The sequence below is a fragment of the Schizosaccharomyces osmophilus genome, chromosome 1, assembly GCF_027921745.1.
Source record: "Schizosaccharomyces osmophilus chromosome 1, complete sequence".
Classification (NCBI taxonomy): Eukaryota; Fungi; Ascomycota; class Schizosaccharomycetes; order Schizosaccharomycetales; family Schizosaccharomycetaceae; genus Schizosaccharomyces; species Schizosaccharomyces osmophilus.
The window spans coordinates 3,787,930-3,804,999 of NC_079238.1; the positions used below are offsets into that span (position 1 = coordinate 3,787,930).

General features: G+C 39.0%; 8 protein-coding genes across 8 annotated transcripts; 6 read left to right on the plus strand and 2 right to left on the minus strand.

The window, feature by feature from the left end:
- Nucleotides 1-3: 3 nt before the first annotated feature.
- On the minus strand, nucleotides 4-1,197 carry rfc4 (DNA replication factor C complex subunit Rfc4; the record flags this gene model as incomplete). The annotated part of the gene is made up of 3 exons (XM_056180514.1): nucleotides 4-852; nucleotides 892-1,003; nucleotides 1,133-1,197. 3 exons carry the CDS (start codon nucleotides 1,195-1,197, stop codon nucleotides 4-6), a joined length of 1,026 nt encoding a protein of 341 aa, XP_056036978.1.
- Nucleotides 1,198-1,706: 509 nt separating this feature from the next.
- On the plus strand, nucleotides 1,707-3,273 carry mcb1 (MCM binding protein-like protein Mcb1; the record flags this gene model as incomplete). The annotated part of the gene is made up of 2 exons (XM_056180515.1): nucleotides 1,707-1,871; nucleotides 1,921-3,273. The coding sequence occupies 2 exons, from the start codon at nucleotides 1,707-1,709 to the stop codon at nucleotides 3,271-3,273; spliced, it is 1,518 nt and encodes a 505-aa protein (XP_056036977.1).
- A 359-nt stretch (nucleotides 3,274-3,632) lies between these two features.
- Nucleotides 3,633-5,894, plus strand: pli1 (SUMO E3 ligase Pli1; the record flags this gene model as incomplete). The annotated part of the gene is made up of 2 exons (XM_056180516.1): nucleotides 3,633-3,665; nucleotides 3,714-5,894. 2 exons carry the CDS (start codon nucleotides 3,633-3,635, stop codon nucleotides 5,892-5,894), a joined length of 2,214 nt encoding a protein of 737 aa, XP_056036976.1.
- A 214-nt stretch (nucleotides 5,895-6,108) lies between these two features.
- On the minus strand, nucleotides 6,109-6,513 carry rpl44 (60S ribosomal protein L28/L44; the record flags this gene model as incomplete). Its single annotated transcript, XM_056180517.1, has 1 exon — nucleotides 6,109-6,513. One exon carries the CDS (start codon nucleotides 6,511-6,513, stop codon nucleotides 6,109-6,111), a length of 405 nt encoding a protein of 134 aa, XP_056036975.1.
- Nucleotides 6,514-7,491: 978 nt separating this feature from the next.
- Nucleotides 7,492-7,866, plus strand: SOMG_01725 (ER membrane DUF2015 family conserved fungal protein; the record flags this gene model as incomplete). The annotated part of the gene is made up of 1 exon (XM_056180518.1): nucleotides 7,492-7,866. One exon carries the CDS (start codon nucleotides 7,492-7,494, stop codon nucleotides 7,864-7,866), a length of 375 nt encoding a protein of 124 aa, XP_056036974.1.
- Nucleotides 7,867-8,785: 919 nt separating this feature from the next.
- On the plus strand, nucleotides 8,786-11,545 carry SOMG_01726 (ENTH/VHS domain-containing protein; the record flags this gene model as incomplete). Its single annotated transcript, XM_056180519.1, has 1 exon — nucleotides 8,786-11,545. One exon carries the CDS (start codon nucleotides 8,786-8,788, stop codon nucleotides 11,543-11,545), a length of 2,760 nt encoding a protein of 919 aa, XP_056036973.1.
- Nucleotides 11,546-12,162: 617 nt separating this feature from the next.
- Nucleotides 12,163-14,146, plus strand: mcp1 (microtubule binding protein Mcp1; the record flags this gene model as incomplete). The annotated part of the gene is made up of 3 exons (XM_056180520.1): nucleotides 12,163-12,496; nucleotides 12,561-12,967; nucleotides 13,010-14,146. 3 exons carry the CDS (start codon nucleotides 12,163-12,165, stop codon nucleotides 14,144-14,146), a joined length of 1,878 nt encoding a protein of 625 aa, XP_056036972.1.
- A 283-nt stretch (nucleotides 14,147-14,429) lies between these two features.
- Nucleotides 14,430-16,967, plus strand: spb1 (rRNA methyltransferase Spb1; the record flags this gene model as incomplete). The annotated part of the gene is made up of 3 exons (XM_056180521.1): nucleotides 14,430-14,460; nucleotides 14,501-14,533; nucleotides 14,626-16,967. The coding sequence occupies 3 exons, from the start codon at nucleotides 14,430-14,432 to the stop codon at nucleotides 16,965-16,967; spliced, it is 2,406 nt and encodes an 801-aa protein (XP_056036981.1).
- Between the last annotated feature and the right edge of the window lie 103 nt (nucleotides 16,968-17,070).

A 17,070-nucleotide genomic window follows, 5' to 3' on the forward strand; every position in this document is an offset into this window, starting at 1 on the left:
TTATTATATCACAAATGCCTGTTGATTCATTTGTGATTTGGCTAGACGACAGACAAGCGCACTCAATTGAAGCAATGTCTGTACTCCTTCCAAAACAATCATATGCGTAGTTCCAATTTCCTTAAGCATTTCCAACCGACTAAATTCTGGTATCTCATTCATTGTTTTCACAACACGAAACATGTTTGTGACGATGTCCACTGCACTGTAGCCAAGGCCCCATACGTCTTTCAGCTTTGCCAAAGCCGTATCGATGTCGCCAGAATGACAAGCTTGAAGAATCGCATAGATGGCTACAGGAGACGGCTGGTCTGCCACCCGAAAGACATTTTCCCCGTTGACTAAGTCGAAGCCCGACACTGTGCTTTGTAAATTGTTGACGGCCTGTCGCATATCACCTTCTGCAGTCATAATAAGAGCGGCCATACCATCATCCGTATATGTTACATTTTCCAATTTACATATTTCAAGCAAACGCTGCAAGACTTGTTGTTCTGTTAACCTCGAGTATCTCAAAATAGCACAACGAGATTGGATGGGCTCAATAATTTTGTTGGATTGATTGCAGGCTAGAGCAAATCTTGTCGTGTTGCTATAAATCTCCATTGTTCTTCGTAAAGCTTGCTGTGCGCCTGCCGTCATACTATCTGCTTCATCGAGGATGATTATTTTGTGACGACCTGGCGGAAGAATCACCTTTTTCTGGGCAAATCCTTTTATTTTGTTTCTAACAACGTCTATACCTCTCTCATCCGATGCATTAAGTTCTAGTATTCCCTCTCGACAGGCTGAACCCAAGAGCATATTTGCCAAGCAGATGATGGAAGTAGTTTTACCGATTCCTGGCATTCCCTTTTACGAATTAGTCGTAGTCAAAAGAGATTAACATACCGAAATAATCAGATGAGGCATATTGCCATCTTCAGCTATCACTTTTAAACGATCGACTGTTTCTTCATTTCCAACCACATCATCAAGTACTACCGGTCTATACTTCTCAACCCTTTACCTTATGCATTAGCTATTTGTAATCAGAATATCTTAAGCCATCGTGCATTGGTACAAAGTCGTCATTTGACTTGGTTGACCATTAAAAGCGAAAAAACGATGCATTCGTCCCGTTTAAACTTACCAAGGTAATTCATATCGTACCGCATTTTTTGTTGCTGAAGAAGTAGACATAACTGAATCACCCATTTTTGCGCACTGTCTACCTATGGGCAAGTATTCGGTGGAGGGTGGACGCGTCCAAGTCTCAGCATCGAGTAGGAATACAATACCTACTTTAAACGCAGTAAAACAAGAAGGAGAAAAGCAAAGAATCTACTTTGTATGAAAGACATTATTAACTTGAAGCGAAATACTGTTTACCTTGAGCTCATGCGCGAAATGTAAATTAGGAGATCATTCCTTCACCAAAGGACCAACTTTGAAACATTTATATCTGTTTCGTTCGTTTTTTAAGTATTTTCTATAAACAGCGAACAATTAATGATATTTGATGGATGTAAAGCCCAAAACTGGTTTATTTTGTTTCATTTCGCGTATACTGAGCTTAAAATATAAGCGAGATTAGCATATAGCTTAAAACTGCTAAATTGGTTTGAGGATCAACGGCAAATTAATGAACAATCTCAATACATATATCTTTACAAAACCAATAGGTTTCCCTTTTTCTCTCCATTCAGCAAGAGGACAAGGAGAGTATGGTAGCCCAATTATCCGAAGTTTTTTTAAAAGACCCACAATCGTTTCTTCAAAAGATTCAAGATGCGTCTCTGTCAAATCCAGGTAAACCGGATCTTCAAGGCAGTTTAGGGATTGAGGAGGCGGTTTCCGATTTATTTTTAAATAAAGATGAATTAGAAAAAGTAAGTTATGCCTTTCAGTCTGGGTTTGGATGAAGGAACTAACGCTTAGATCCCAAATTTTGCCAGTTGTAATCCTAACGAGCTAAGATCCGGGCAATTGCTTAGATTACAAGGAATGATTCAAGATACAAACTTTGGACATGAGTTTTTTGCAGGAGCAATCAAAATGAACGATCAATATTGGCGAGGATGTCGCTACATTCTCAGTTGCAGTGAAGATGAATCCTATGTGGATGAGAACAAAATGGTGCTTGACGAACGATACTCTTTGTTTTTAACTAATATTCCTGGCGAGCTGAAATCCAACAAAGTAGATTCCTTGGATTCAGAAGAAGAGAATGAGCCGTATAAAGATCTGATCATGAAGTATTCCAATAGAACACTGGGAAAGGAAGATTTTGGCTTTTGCGTAAAATGCTATGGTGGAATGGAAACTCGACTTCGTGTTTGTCAAGCTGTCGACATGCTTGGTATGTACGAGGAGCCAAGCGAATATTCTGATGGGCTTCCAATTCTTCATTTAATTACATTTGAAGATTTCAGGCAACCTTCTTCCATCACGTATCCATCTGAGGAAGAAGCTGAACATCTACGGTCAAAGCTGCTTACTCAATTCAACAAAATATTAGGAGATAATGTGGCATCCGAGTCGTTGCTGCTTTGTTTACTCTCCAACGTCGTTCATAGGGCAGACAGCTTTATTGTTGGGTCTTTTAATTTAAACTTGACGAATTGCACACCAGAGCGTGCGTCAAGGATAATAAGCCTTTTAAAATATTTGACAAAAAGAACTGTTGTACAAAAAGTAGACATCAATGAACTAAACAGGGAGCCACTATATCCCCGAAGTGATGGGGACACTCTATCGATCGGTCGTTTGCAATTGACACCAGGAACGTTATTGATTTTAGATGAGACAGAACTTTCGAGCGGCACCTTGAATGATACAGGCGTTCGTAACGTCGCATTTTTATCCTTTCTCCTTTCTCAACAAGAGATTACGTTTGCCTATCCCTTTAGTAGTTACAACATACAGACGGATGTAAGGATTATTGTCCTGAGTCATGGAAAGTCGATCTTGCCTGTAAATGCTGTCTACACAAGCAAATTCGACGAGGCGTTAATGTCAAGCGAGACATCACTATCATCAGACGATTTGGAAGGATTATCGAATTATCTCAACCTGTGGACCCGCGCTACCGACATACCAACGGATATGTTAGAGTTCATTCAATCCAATTATGTCCATTCGAGGCGAAGTGGTCTTCAGACAAATGAAAAAGTACTTTCTATTGAAATCAACTGCTCTCGTCTCTATGCAAAAAGTTTAGCCAGCAATTTGGTCTCGAGACAGCATTTTGAACAAGCATCCAGCTTAGTTGAACAATGGACAATTCCCTAAAAACGACTGAAACGAGTGTGAACCACCTTCCGGTCTCAAGAAGCTTTGGTTTTTAAGTAGAATCACTTTATTATGTACATTAAAACTTATTATAATGAATCCAGTTTCCTATTTCTACTCTTTCTTCTTTCTCCAGAAACTTTAACGAGCAGTAATGAATGCGGTAAAATCTTTTCACTGACGAATGCCTTTCTTATATTCACCGTCCAGACGTAGGTACTAGTTCGAGAAATTCGTTCGAATTTGTCTTTCTTATACTAAATTCTGTATATAAATCTTCTTAAGCATCTTATCGAGTTCATACTTACACCGTTGCATATGTGGATGGCAAGGAAGTTCAATTTCATTTCGGAAACTCAATGAACCAGGCAGACTTCTTGCAAGAGCTTCCAGTAGGTGTACGCTATATATTTGAATTAGCTGTACTAACTTTTTGTTAGCATGTATATAAACGGTTAGAATCTGGGCTTATTATACCCCAGCTAAAGGATATTTTACGAGTATTTGGATTACGGCTGTCAGGCACAAAACCTGAACTTATTGCTCGAATCAAAGAGTTTGTCGAGAAAATCGCTATTAATAATGACATGAACACGTGGAATTCACTAAAAAAAGCAGTTGATGGAGACATTGCTGGTGCTATTTGTACATTACAATCTAATCTCTCGCAAATTTATCCTCAGACTTTGGCCGTCCCACCTCCTGTAAATAACCCTGGTAATAGATCATATACTAGGCCGTTCGCTCCCGTTGTCCATTCTCGAATTCGTTTCCGGAAAACTCCATTCTACGATATACTGGAACCGTTTAATACCCCTTTTACAATACCAGCATGCGTCGGTGCCCGTAATACAGTATCATTTTCTTTTCAATTGACACCGATGGCTCTTTCAAAATTGTTAAGTAACCCGAAGGAATTTCGAGTGTACTTTTTCTCGACCCCAACAGATACCATTGGTTTCGGTGAATGTTTAATGGAGTATCCTACTCCTCAAATGGAGCTTCGTGCCAATAATCAAGTCGCACATGCAAACTATCGTGGCTTGAAAGGAAGAAGTGGCACTACAAACCCAGCTGACATAACTGACTATATAACCAAATATGCTGGTCCTCCAGGAAATAATGTTGTTATATATTACATGAATGCCACGAAAAGGTACTCTGCTGTTGTTTCTCTCGTGAAGATGTATTCTGTTGATCAATTGGTCGATGATGTCAAAAATCGAAAAATCGAGACGAAAGAAAAGATTGTGGATCGTATAAAAAGTGAAAATGAAGATACCGATATCATCGCAACTTCGACAGATATTTCTTTAAAATGCCCGCTGTCGTTTACTAGAATTTCTCTACCAGTAAGATCTAGTTTTTGCAAACATATTCAGTGCTTTGATGCTAGAGCATTTCTAGAAATGAATCAGCAAACCCCTTCATGGATGTGTCCTGTGTGTAATATACTTGTTCGTTATCCCGATTTGGTTGTTGATGGGTTCATGCAACATATTTTGGAGAACAGTCCCAGCAACTCTGAAACAATTACTGTTGATCCTGTTGGAAATTGGAGTATGAATACGTTTGATGAAGAAAGTGAAAGTTCTGAAGAAGAAAACTTGCCAAAAGAACAGATTATAGAACTAAGCGACGAAGAGCGAAATGCTACACCTGCAAATCCTGGTGAACCTTCGAATGCACCAAAACGCAAGGCTTCACCTCCCCCTGCTAGCTCGACAAATAAGAAGAAACGAGAATCTTTGGTAATTGATCTCACTATCTCTGATGATGAAGAACCCGTAGCTATAACGTCTCCTCCTAAATCAACCAAGAACGAGACTGATAAGTCTTTTTCAAAGCCAGCATCACCAAGCCCTGTTCAGAGAAGTGCTCAGGCATCATCATCCACTTCATCAGAAAACTTGCTGCTACCGAAAAATACTACGAATGGTATTTCTCAACGATCAACACCATCAAGCACCACCACGGTTCCCTCCACTACATCGACTTCCCAGAGATCCTTTAGTAACTATGAACCTAATTACGCACCTGGAAGAAATGCATATTCCAGCAAACGTCCGACAGAATCATTTCAAAGTTCTAGAGGGATAAGTTTTCCTCCTGTCAACACTCCTCCTCCCAGACGTGATTACCGTTTAGGGAGTTTACCGGTTGATGACAGTCAGGCCTTATATCACCCTTCCATGTCATCAAGGTCTTCAGCGCATACTAATACGCCAGGAGTCCAAACGTCCACTACTAGCGACCCTGCAAATTTGCTTATCAATGACTTAGTACTGCCTCCAATGGTGGTGGGTCGTACTAACAGCTCACCATCTATCAGGTCAAATACTAGGGAACCGCAACTATCAAACAGTTATACACCAAATCAACAAATGCTATACAATAATATTCCGACCCGGCCACCCTTCACGATTCCGGAGTCAGATCGTGATCTGCTTAGCTATGATGATTTACGAAGGAGGCCAGTGCTAAGCTTACCTCGAATACAGGAAACTCAACAGAGAAGACCCCCGCAGACGGCTGGACCACTGTGGAATGAAGAGGAAGATAACCGAATTAACTGGGATTCAGAATTTCATACTACATACCCGTTTAATAATCCTACTTAAATTGCGAGAGGGATGGTCGAGCGATTGGTACGGTGGTGCGTGTATGAAAAAAATGAAACGTATTTAGAATATGGGAAATGATAATGGGATTTTCATTTAAGATATTAAAAGTGCAAAACAATTATTCTGCGTCTTTGTAACATAAGAACAACTATACAAACGTAGGGATGGATAAGCATGAACTCAGATTTTATTTTCTACAAAAACACCACATTTAAGCAGAGTTCTTCTTAGGGCGCTGAGAAGCAAGGATAGCAGAAGAACGAGCAATAGAAACGTTCACAAGGTCAGGACGGTAACCAGTCTTGCCAACACGGTTAGCAACGCTCTTGTAGGTCTTACGAGAAGACTTGTTAGCAATAACATCAGTGCGGTAAAGCTTGGCGGGCTTTTGAGCGTTCTTGGGGTTGGTCTTGGAGACCATAACAACACCACGGGGGCTGTTAGCGTTGATACCAACGGCACGGTCGCTGCTAAGACCAGAGTAACGCTGAGAGTTCTTTCCGGTGACGTTGAAGGGCTCACGGTTCAATTGGATGCCACCGAATTCAGAGCGCTTAACCAAGAAGCGGTTGTTTTCACGGATAACTTGCCAGATGAGATCGTTGCTAACAGACATGGTGTGAGTGCTTGACAAGTTTCACTATAGACGCATGATACATTTAGTTTTGTGTGACTGTCTTTTTGGGCCATCCAAAGTTTAGGGCTGTATGTTATGGTTTAGTCCCATGTGTTGGGATTCACTAAAGTGTATAGTGAGCGTAAGGATGTACGCGTCAAACAGTAAACAAAGCAGGGTTGAGGCAAGGTGGTGGATGAATGGGTCTGTTTGTTAATAATGAAAACGAATTTGAAAAAAAAAAAGGTTATTTTAAGAAGAAAGAATAAGGCTTCTTCGCGTTGTACATCTTTCTACTCCCACACTTAATTTGGTCAAGGACTTGAAGGGGAAACAAAGTACGAGTAGGAGCCCTTCTAAACAAATTTCTTTACAAAAGGAGAATGGTTCCTTACTTTAATTATTCCTAAGCGAATTGCACTTGTCTCTACGTCTGTATACGAGGGCTCACTAGCTACAACTTTTCTACAACTTCGTTAGGAAAACAAACAAGGAAATGGAAACGAAGCTTTTGAAAATTTGTATAGATACGCATAAAATGAAAAAAGCAAACAGAAACAAATAAATTTTAGGAACTTCCCTTCCTTTTTACTTTTCCTTATTTAGAGACACGACACCCACGTAATCACATCCATACCTGTGTATAGTCTAAAAGTGTGTATTCTATACATACTGAACCAACGCTCACCAACATTGAGAGAGTAAATTGATTTATTTCTAGGAATTTAGTGGATAGGGAGAAGACTCTTCTTCTCTAAAACCAGTTCTAATAATAGTTATTTGCAATTCCTTATCAACAAATATATTCGGGGTTTAGTTTGTTTCAAAGTTAGATTTCGTCTTCACTTACTATCTTTTATTTCAACGGAGTGTGTTTTGAAGTTCAAGTGATTTCTAAAGAATACAAGGCGAACGACTTGCTTGCCTTTACATGTGTAGGGAATACTGAGATATCATTCTAGCTGGTTTTTATTCGAGATGGCTAGCTTTCATTTATTAGTGTCCTACGCTACTATCATCCTTGCAATTATAGCAGGCATTACATATGCAACAAGGAGTATCTGGGGACCACGTTTACGCCGATTTCGATACTCGCCTGTACATGATTCATTCGAATCTGATATTCAAAACGGATTGACATCCAATTCTTTTGATCTTTTCCAGAATGTGCTTTCACAAGATTCGCGGGCCGGTCTCGACGAGGCATCTTCTATGGAAATAAAGGGCATCATGAAGAAACAACAATGCTCCTTTGATCAAGCTCGTCTCATTTATCTTCGAAATACAATGAGTAGAAACAATATTGATCCTTCCGGACTTCCTCTGGATAGTAAGGCTATTACTAAACTTTGAAGCATTGTTCTCGTGAGTAATGCAATTATTACAACGACTATGCATGGAAGGGACATTGGATTATGATTAAATATGTGATCCACCGGGTTGCTTTCTATATCCGCTATTGCTTTTCCGTTTTTTATTTTTTTTTATTTTTTTTTCATTGTCTTTTCCGTTTTTAGGGGTCTGCTGTTTTCTTTCTGCTGATTCTTTCGCAATCACTTAAATAGCAATTCGACGTCTTATTCGACTTTATGATTTCAAGTTAAGCAAAAATTCTTTCTATTCTTTTTATGAAGGAGTCTATGAAACACAATCGTGTCTTAAGCTTGATCTTTAAATTTGTTTTCGATCTGGGGTTTGTTTACTAATGTGCTGTCTGTCAAAGATCGTTATATAAACCACGCTGTGTTAATACCAACTGTATTTGTCAAATAGGACACTCTAACGTATCATATGTTTCCAAGTGTAGCTTGTTTACGATGCTTATACTCATTGTTACCACCACAACTTCATAATCAAAATTACTGTGATACGGACGTACGAAGACAATTGTTTGATTTTATATCATCCGTAGTCTTCTTCATTCTTTTAAAATTGCTTTTTCTTCCATTATTTTAGAGGAAAGCTTTTCAAGTTTGTCACATCGCGCTATTTTCCTTTTCCGACAATAAATTGCCGTATTGTTGTCGTAAGAATCTCTGTTGGAAGTAGATACGTATGTGTTTTCGAGCTTTTGAAATTCGGCTTAGAAAAACCATAGTTTTATGGCGAATTGAACGCTCGCGTTTTGTTCCTTAAATTCCTACAGCTCCAACCTGGTAAAATAGTTAGACAACTACCAGCATCATCATTTTTTGTGCTTAACGAGCATCTTTGCTCAAGCATCAGCGATTTATGAATTAATCGCTAGAGCCGGACAGAGACAAACGGTGTTATGAGTATTCACACTTCCTCATTGCAAAATGATGAACGAGACATAAATGTATCGTCTCCCATAGAAAGGAAATCTTTTTTTTCTGCTTCACATCTCCCATTTCATCAGCTTCAACGCGCTTCTGTCCGGTATCACAACGGTAATTACGTTCCTAAAACACCTTCCATTCCGAAACACCAGCGTCTTTATGTAAACGTCGATCCTACAAACCAGCTTGAGCCTCTTGCTGCTGCAAAAGCCAGCGTTTCCTCGTCCAGCGAGCACTTGAAGATCATAAACGGACGAAAAGATCAATTTGGTGTAACAGATGTCGATCGTTACAGCAAGAATCATAACGCTTTTTTGGGATCTTCCTCCAAAACGTCAGGGTTTGCATCCAACGCTGCAGCAGTAGCTGCCTCAAATTTATCATCTTCACAATCCCCAACTACACCAAAATCTAGCACTGGAACGCGTTTTGAAGCCTTTTCTTTAAATTCGAAACAGCTTCCCAAGAAAATTTCCACATCCGGTTCTGAAGTCAATGACCCGCTCGTCGTCAACGCCAAGAAAGCCCCCGTTTCTGTACCATCTACCAGTCGAAAGCCCGTTCGAATAAAAAATCAACAAAGTACCGTAGGATCTACCAACAGCAATTCTACTCCTTATTTGGAAATTCAGAAACCGATTTCGAAAAACGAAGATTATACTAGGAAAACGAGGTCTTCTTATTTGACGCACAAGTCACTGGATCATACCTATAAGGCATCAAAATCTGCGTATAAGTATCCAAATTCAAACTTTGGTAGAAATTCGGAAGTGTCTGATGGTAATCAAAGTCCCCTTGAAACAGGGAATGCTCTTTGCCAATCAAACGCTGCTGTAGGAAGCAAGGAAGACGACTCCATTTCAAATTCTTCTTTTGTCAAAAAAGCAGCAAAATTCAGTTTAAAGTCCTCGTACTCCGAAGGTAATGATGATGTGAAAATACCAAAAGACGAACAAAGTCTGCTAGCTCCAAAGAATTCTCAGCGTTCACCGCATGCAAGTTTAGGTGGAAATTTTTTGCCTGCTGCAACCACCACTTTACAAAAACAGGCTTCTAATGATCGAATTAGTGATGAAAGTAATACCTCTTCTGTACGAGCACCAGTTCGAAACGCTGCTGTGATCGCATGTAATTTATCTCATAATCTAAAAAAAGACACAGGAAATACTTCTCAACACAGCACTTTGCCGTCAAAGAATTTTAAACCAAAACCGAAGGAAATAGAAATATCTCATTCTATTCCATATGCCGCTTCTACTAAAACTTTGCTTTCATCTTCAGAGAAAAAAGTACAACCTCAGAGCAGTAACCTCATACCTAATGCGATACCTTTAGCTGCCGCCCGAAAAATTGCAATATCCGCTAAACATAGCTTGCAAAGACTGAAGGATTCTCATTTTAATCACAGCAGTGCTTTACTTTTCGCATTTCATGCGGCTACTCAAGTTTCTGGTGCCAAAAGTGAAGCAGCTTTTGATAATAATCCCCCATACCGCGATCCTCCTAATGTTATTTCATCAGCTCATATTGCTGCTAATCAAGCAACAAACGAAAAGAAGGACATTCCTTTACGGTTATCTATATCAAGCGACCCTTTAGGTGCGATTCCTATAGCTATTGAAAACAAAAACAGCGCCGCGCTTCTCAATCCATCAAAACCTTACCGTTCTTCTCTTGGTTATTCAAGCCCATTGTTCAGTCGCCAAAATTCACCTAGCGAGGACGTCTTTTATGATGCTGTTGATGATGAACATACGTTGGATCCTCCTCCCGCTATTTCAGAAGTATTATGTGATTTACCTCATAATACCGAGGAGCTTACAAAAACGCCTATGAATGGTGAAGTCGATAAATTAGGCAACTACACGGATACGGAGAGTTCTGAGGACAGACCATCAGTTGCTACAGAAAATCCTATATCTAGTTTTAAGAATTCAATCTTAAATTTCTCAAACGATACCGCTAAAGCATTGAAATGGCGATTATCAGGTGTATTGCAACCCGAGAAAACGATTGGACCAAATTTGTTTTATTTACATCGTGACGCTTTAGATTCTTCATCGGCTGTTCACGCAGCAGCTATTGCAGATAGATCATTTCCCGTTGTTCAGGAGAAACCACCACCTTTAAAAACGAAAGCACTGAAAAAACCGTCACCGCATACGTTAAGGAGACCAACTAAAAAGAAGTATTTTTTCTCAAAACGAAGCAACGGTAGATTTAAAAATGCTAGGGTATCCCGGATTTCCAAGAATGTTGATATTCCTCGTTTCGTGATTGATGAAAACAGACGAAAATTGTACGAAGGCTTGTGGGCAGCAAATAAAGGGTATCTTTTACGCGACAGTGATGTAGTCTATCCGGAAAACTATGTTTGCGACATAGTAGTCCGCGAGCTATGGTCAAGATGTGGTGCTCCTACAAGTGTTCTATCAGTTATTTATAATCTTGTGGATCGAAGCCATTTTCACATGTTAAACCGAGAAGAGTTTATAGTTGGTCTGTTTTTGATAGATCAGTATCTTACCGGCAGAAAACTGCCATTAAAAGTACCTGATTCTGTTTGGATTAGCAGTAAAAGGATGGGAGAGATGCTTTGGCGTCTCGAACAGCTGCAAATGAAAACGAGAAAGAAAAAGAATCGTTTTAAGAGAAAAGTATATAAAGGCCTCAAATGGGAATTCGGTTCGGATCAAGAGGACAAGGGCGAGGAAGAAACAGCTACAGGATAAACATCTACACAATTTGATGATTGTTTATGTAAGAATTGACATAGGGATTTCTAAAAATTTTTCGTCCTTTCTATACTACCTATGCTTTTCACGTTACATGTTCTTTTTCTCTTTCTTTTTAAGAAAATATGGATTGGTGGGCTGTCGGTTGTCTATAAAAACTAGCATCCGAATGATTTTATTAAATACAAAAATGAGCCAGTCGGTAAAAAAAATGCTAATTTATGTCTTTATGAGTATTTATCATTATTAGTTTTAGGAAAAATATTTTCTTTCTTTTGTTTCTATTTATTAATATATTTAATGGATTTTGATTTTTCTTTTCAAGCACTTTCGCTATTGGGTTTTCCAGTCGACAACTTTCCTACATCTATGGCAATGAAATTTCTTAGAATAGTGTACTACAAAAATTCATTTTCTATTTATTTAAATGTTAAAGAGTTACTTGGTTAAAACACATTACTTTATTCACCGACATTCCTAATTTGTTTGACCTCCGTTCTTTGTATCGTTGCTTGCCAAAACTATAGCAATAATCATTTCGACATATACTTTAAAAGTTGGGCTACTACTTTTACAAAGATGTTCCTAACTCCCTTATATTAATAGAAAAGAATATGACAGATGATGAATTTCTAATGTCGCTTGAGAAATATTACAATGAGTTAAACCAGCTTTCATCTGATCTTGATATCCCCTTCAATTTGACAATTTTCAGAGGTCTTATCCTCAATAAAATATCAGAACATTCTTTAGGTCTGAAGAAAGAACTGCAGGATATAAAGACAAAATGTGACAAACTCTCCTATCATCTTTGTGAACTTTGCAGGTCTTTAGGAGGAACACAGCATTTTCAAAACGAATTACCCTCAGAAAAATACTACCAGCATTTACTTTCGTTGCATGGGGAGATTCAAAAGGAATATGACTCTAGGCTTCAGCTAGTAACGGGTATGAGTCTTTGGTAACTTCAATTACTTTAATAAGGTAAAGTTCTTCTTGCTAACTAAAATAGAAATAAAAAACAAAGTATCGTATCATTTGTCTTCTCTTGGTGAAAATTCTGAAGGATTGTTTTTGGATAATTCCTCTTTTGTAGATGTTTCAGACTCACAGATTGAACACTTGAGGCGTCTGCAAGAAAAAGTGGGAAAGAAATACCAGTCAAGAAAAGAGATGTTGTTAAGCAAGAAAAGCGAGATTCTACCTTTGGAAAAGCATATATCGACGAAAATCAAGATAGACACCAACAATTTATCGACAGATTATTTGAAAAGAATCAACGAGTACAAGGGGAGATTGGACTACTTGGCTCAAAAGAGAGAAAATACTTCAAGTCGATTAAGTGTTCGCTCCGATTCGAGGATTAGTGTAAAATCTCCGAGTTCTAATACAAACTCGCCTAGACTAGCTAGCGGAAAGGTAAGTTTTATTTTGTTTACAAATTCCCAGTTAACTGTTTAGAAAACAAAAGAGCCTTCAAGTCCTTCTTTGACTGTGAAGTACCGTACAGAATATGAATCTTTATTGAAGCGCTATCTGCATCTTGCGAAATCGCTGTTTATTCCAAAAAAAGATTTATTATTTAATGAAACTGAAGAAAACCAAAAGAAGGATGACATTCTGGAAATTTTGAATAAACTCAAGCAGGAAATTCACAATTTGGAAGTAGAAACCCATCTTCGAGGCGAAATTAATCCAATGATTCGAAAGTATCTAGCATTGGAGGCTAGATTATTGAAAGAATCGCAGACTGTTAAAGGTTCATCAACCCCAACTTCAAAACCTTTTACTTTAAAAAGGCTGAAAAAGGATTTTCAGCTTACGCGTGCAAATTTGATCTATTCATTAAGGAATTGGGAAGAAGAAAATGAAAGAAAAATAACAGTTTTCGGGAAACCATTGTCGGATAGATTACAGTTTTATTCATTCCCTTTGCAACGTTCTTCTAGTAAAAGACAGAATGTTCCAAATTGTGACCAAGATTCGTCCTCTCCTCAAACCAATGGGTCTCATCAGGAAATGACAACGGATGCTGTTTATCAAAATGATATTAGAAGCTCATTACATATTAACAATAATGCGTCCAGTCCAAAAATTGGTTCCGTTCAAAGGTTTACATATCCTTCTTCCCTAGAAAAAGTTCAGCGAAACAATACGCCATTAAAATCACCCAAGAAAGCTGATTCGTCTGAACAAATTGACGAGAACGACTTGGATGCCGGAAGTCTCCAAAGCCAGGTTGAAGCTCAATATAACCACTTCATGTCAGCCAACAATATAAGTGAGCCAGCCTCTATGACATCGCCCTCTGGATCACTCCGAGAAATGATTCAACCATATATCCCTCCAAAAGGAAGTCTCACCGGCTCCAGTACTCCAGAGAATCACCTTTTAATGCCATCCACCAAGAACACCGACATCAACTCCTACCTTGGAAAGATGAGTAGTCATGAAGAAGATCGTCTCTGCAAACGGCTAGATTCATTTTCATTCTCAAAAGACATAATTTCAAAAAAACTGAGAAACAACATTCATGGATTGCACTTTTCCACCCCGACTAAAGATGATACAAAGGACCTTACAAGTAGAGAAGACTGAGCAGTCTTAATTTTATTTTTTTGTTTAATATCGGTGTATCCTGTATGCCGAACCTTTAAATGATTGATGCTTCCATAACGATTTCTGTCGTTTTTTCATCCCTTCTCTTTACCTTTACAGACAACATTCAGAAATTCTTCAAACAATTAATTTAAAATCATAATATTTTACAATAAAATACGCGCTTTTTTCATATATGTCTGCATCGAATTAGTCGTATAGATTTTTAGTAGCAACTTTTGCCTCCTGTCTTTAACCATCTTACCACCACCAAAGGAATCAAATGGGAAAAATTCATAAAAAGTCGGCGAAGGGTATAAATTATAATAGTTTTCTTATTCTAACATATTATAGGACGTTTGGATAAGTGGTATAAGCTTGCCAAAGGTAAGAATTGCAAGGAATCGGTGTTGAACCTTCGGAAGGATTCAGTACCGTTTCAAGATTACAATAGTTTGTTGATTATTAACAATAATTAGAACAGGGGTACCGCTCTCGTGCTGCGTTCAAGTTAGTCCAATTGAACCAGAAGTTTAGCTTCTTAGAAAAGGCTAAAGTGGTCATTGACCTTTGCGCTGCTCCTGGTGGTTGGCTACAAGTAGCTTCTAGAGCATGCAAGCCTGGTTCTTTACTTGTCGGTGTTGACTTGGCTCCTATCAGAGCTATTCCAAATTGCCAAACGTTCGTAGAAGACATTACTTCTGATAAATGTCGCTCACAATTACGAGGTGTTTTAAAGACATGGAAGGCGGATGTGGTTCTTCACGACGGTGCTCCAAATGTTGGTGCTGCATGGTTACAAGATGCTTATGGTCAAGCAGAGTTGGTATTGATGTCCATGAAGCTTGCCTGCGAATTTTTGGTCCCCGGTGGTACATTCGTCACTAAGGTTTTCCGTTCCCGTGACTACAACAATCTTTTATGGGTATTTAAGCAACTTTTCAACAAAGTTGATGCTACAAAACCCCCTTCTTCACGTAATGTGTCTGCAGAAATTTTCGTTGTTTGCAGAGGTTATAAGGCTCCGCAAAAGTTGGATCCCCGTTTTACTGATCCACGTGCTGTGTTCGAGGAAGTTGCAGAGCCAACTCCAAACGTAGAGGCGAAGGTCTTCGAACCTGAAAAGAAAAAAAGGAATCGTGAGGGTTATGCCGATAATGACTATACTCTTCACAAAACTGTACCAGCATCAGATTTCGTGTCAGGAAATGATCCAATTCAGGTCTTGGGTACTTCTGCGGAAATTGTCTTTCCGGAAGAAGATGAAGATTCTCAACGCTTAAAAAATCTGGAAATAACGGATGAAGATGTGTTGATTTACTGCTCTGATTTACAAGTTTTAGGCAAGAAAGACTTCCGTGATCTACTAAAATGGCGACTTAGAGCTCGCAGCGAGTTGGGTCTAGGCAAGCGCCCCGAAAACGAAGAAAAGACTGTTGTAGAAGAGATTCCCCAAGTTGACGAAGAAACGCAAATGGATCAGGAATTACAACATTTGAATGAAGCTGAACGCATTAAAGTTAAGCGCGAGCGACGTAGGGCTAATAAGCATAAACAAAGAGAAATCATCAGAATGCAGATGGGGATGGAGGCCCCTATGGAAATTGGTATGGAGCAAAGTGAAATGGGAGAAGACAGCATGTTCGGATTGTCTACAGCAGAAAAACACGGCCTTGGTAAACTAACTGATGCTTCCGCTCCGGAAATTCCTGCTACGGAAGAAGAAGATGAGACTTTAGGGGAGAGTGAAGAAGAATACGATAGCGAGGATGAGCAGGAACGCCTCGAAGCTGAGTTGGACTCTATGTATTCTCAGTACACCGTAAGGAAAGCAGAATCAGACGTTAATTATAAAGTTAAACGATCCAGAGGTGATGCTAATGATGAGGAGTGGGAAGGAATCCAGCAACCGACTAGTGACAGTGAAGAAGACGAATCGAAAACTGCTTCAGAAGAAGGAGGCGAGCGTCTTCTTACTTCTCTTGACAAAAATGATTCGGGTAAAAATGGTTTGAGTAAGAAAGCTTCTCTTTTCTTTGATCAAGATATTTTCGATGGTATCGGTGACGATGGCGATGCTGATAAGGAAATTGTCACCATGAATGCTGCTGCTAAAGAAGAAAGATTAGCTCCAACGGAAAATGAAGATGAAAGCTTTGATGAAGAAAAAAGGACTCGAAAGGATGATATTGAAATGGTTCCTTCTATTTCTGCCGAAGAAAAGGAGGACGATTGGGATTCAGATTCTGACAATGAAGGCGAAAACGTTGACATTGTAACAGCGGAAGCAATGACTTTAGCACAAGAAATTGCTTCTCGCAGAAAGACGAAATCAGATCTCATCGATGATGGATACAACCGTTGGTCATTCCAGCCTAAGGATGGTCTTCCAGATTGGTTTATTGATGAAGAAAATCACCACAACAAGCCAAATAAACCTATTACTAAAGACGCTGTTCTGGCTTTGCGCGAGAAGATGAAGACTATTAATGCTCGTCCCATCAAAAAGATTCTTGAAGCACAAGGTCGTAAAAAGATGCGTACTGTCAGACGTATGCAGAATGTTTCTAAGAAGGCTGAGGGTATTACTGAGAGTGGTGAAATGACTGAGGGTGAAAAATCTAAGGAGATTTCCCGCCTCATGAGCCGTGCAATGAAATCGAAGCCCAAACAAAAACCGGCACTCGTTGTTGCTAAAGGTGCTAACAGAGGTATCCAATCTCGTCCAAAGGGTGTCAAAGGTAAATATAAAATGGTGGATTCTCGTATGAAGAAGGATCTTCGTGCGCAAAAGCGTCTTGATAAGAAAAAACGTAAATAAACGGTTTAGTTAGAGAATATGCTTTAGGTTTTTTAAAGGTATAGGTTTGATATAATTTTGGGTAATAGAACTATGGTTATATATGTTTCGCTTGAAGTTTTAA